Raw genomic sequence first — 1969 nt, forward strand, 5'->3', positions numbered from 1 at the left:
ATTTTTCGATTTTGCTATCGATACTTTTACCGTTTTTGTTATTGATATTTTTATCGATATTCTTGTCGATCTTTTTATCGATTTTCTAATCGATTTTGCTACCAATGTTATTATCAATTTTGCTATCGAAATTTGTTATCGATATTTGCATCGGTTTTGTTATCGATATTTTGTTGGATATTATTATAATACAAAATAACATAAATGTAATTAGAACGAACAGGGGTAGAGGTAGGGATCTAGATAGAAAAAAGACAAAAAATATAAACTTAAGCAAAAGCAGATGTATGTATTATGTACGTATATTGGTTATGAGACAAAATAGATATGTAATGTAAGTTTCACTTCTCCAGTGTGGCCCAGGCGCACTTGCTTTTTTTATTTTTTCGTTGAAGGTGTTGCTCATTTTCTTAATATCATCGAACATTCTTCGTATGGAAGAAAATAAGTGGCACTATCAACAAAAAAAAATCTAAACAATCAACGCTAAGTCCCAGCGACTTCATACTTGCACTTTGTGACACTAAAATTGGCTATGGGCTATAAAAAAGAACCCAAATTTACCAGACGACTTACTGGATCCGCCATATCTAAATTTCGAATCATTTCTTTAAGCCTTAGAGTTTTGGCCGCACTTTTGAATTTCGGCCGCACTGTGCCCCGGTACGGCATTTGGCCCAGTGTAAAAGTATGACAAATCACTCGATACGATATTCGTGTACCGAGTTTAATGTGCTAGAACTTGAACTATTTTTGTGATTGCTGTTTTTGACCCTCCTTACAAAAAAAATAAAATATTTTCAAGGTCAAACTTATTTTATTTCAGCAAAGGGAAGAACACATAAAATAAATTTGAATTCAACGGTGTAATGAGCCAGCCAGAATTAGTCCTTTCCGTTCGATCGGCCAATGTTTTCGCTAGAAACCATGTATGTACATAATGCTTATAAAATTAGAGTAGAATTATTTTCACCCGACAGAAATCTCATTCTCGGCAAAGTTGGCGCACTCAATTTGAAAAACGAAAAATTTATTCAGCTGTTAGTTGCGTACATACTTTCGAGCAACGGGCGAAACGTATCCGTTCTGAGGAGCCTCAATATATAATTTATTTTTCTTTTTCCTTCAATGCGAATAGCATTGCTGTGTATGAGCCAGCTGTTCTAAAAATCTGTGAATAAAGTAGAGTAGAGCAATTCATTTAAAAAAAAAAAATCTGATTAATATGCAAGTAGAATATTGCAACAGAGTTTTTACCCATACAAGTAGACTACGGTTTGCTGTAAAGAAGTAGCCCGTCAAAACTAGAGCACGTTGCGAGCGTATCAATGGTGTGAGATATAAGCGCGAATGCTTTGGCGGTAGCTTGTGCCATGGTATGAGCAAATAAATACTTTCACATAATTTCTCGCACTGCAAAATATGCCAGATATCGATAAAAATTACTCCATTAGAATATAAATACTTATTCACATCTTAAAGGATTAACTACCTCATTTTGCACCTTCTCACCCCCAAAACAATAAATCAATAACTGTAACACAATGGACGACAACAGCAGACACATAAAGGGTACATTAGCTGGATCCGTTATATAAGTAAATTGATAGGCGAGGAAGCAGATAGGCAGCGATGAAAGTGTAACTTCCAAGAAAATGATTGGCGCATAAACTGCATCCAGTTCCAATGTAAGTGAAATGATTTCCCGGTGATAGCTGATGAACGCAGCGAAGTCTGCTTGAAATTGTGGGTCAGCCATTTGTAGTTGTACAAGATGTTCGAGCTTGAGGCGCATAATTTGCAAATGAGCCGAAATGTTATAGACAAACCAGCCGAATAGGCCATCGACAATACCAGCGGCATTAATGCTGAAGAATTCCAGCAACATGGCGAGAATGGCGGTTAGTATGTAATAGAAGGGTATGGTGTAATCGTAAGGGAATCTGATAAAGTGGCAAACATTAATATT

General features: G+C 36.0%; 1 protein-coding gene across 1 annotated transcript; it reads right to left on the reverse strand.

Moving 5' to 3' along the window:
• Positions 1 to 1108: 1108 nt before the first annotated feature.
• LOC118756783 (odorant receptor 45a-like) lies at positions 1109 to 1888 on the reverse strand. The gene is made up of 3 exons (XM_036491526.1): positions 1493 to 1888; positions 1258 to 1413; positions 1109 to 1171 (listed from the first exon to the last, which is right to left on the reverse strand). The coding sequence occupies exons 1-3, from the start codon at positions 1886 to 1888 to the stop codon at positions 1109 to 1111; spliced, it is 615 nt and encodes a 204-aa protein (XP_036347419.1).
• Positions 1889 to 1969: the final 81 nt, after the last annotated feature.

Source organism: Rhagoletis pomonella, unplaced genomic scaffold, assembly GCF_013731165.1.
Source record: "Rhagoletis pomonella isolate Grant_MI unplaced genomic scaffold, Rhpom_1.0 Rhpom_scaffold_12152, whole genome shotgun sequence".
NCBI classification, from domain to species: Eukaryota; Metazoa; Arthropoda; class Insecta; order Diptera; family Tephritidae; genus Rhagoletis; species Rhagoletis pomonella.

What these genes read in the sequence shown, in the direction of transcription:
- LOC118756783 (XM_036491526.1), bottom strand. Translation starts at nt 1,888, where the DNA reads ATGTTGCTGGAATTCTTCAGCATTAATGCCGCTGGTATTGTCGATGGC. An exon ending in GTGAGAAGGTGCAAAATGAG is followed by an intron (nt 1,414 to 1,492) that starts GTAGTTAATCCT and finishes CATATTTTGCAG; the next exon opens with TGCGAGAAATTATGTGAAAG. An exon ending in ACCGTAGTCTACTTGTATGG is followed by an intron (nt 1,172 to 1,257) that starts GTAAAAACTCTG and finishes CTTTATTCACAG; the next exon opens with ATTTTTAGAACAGCTGGCTC.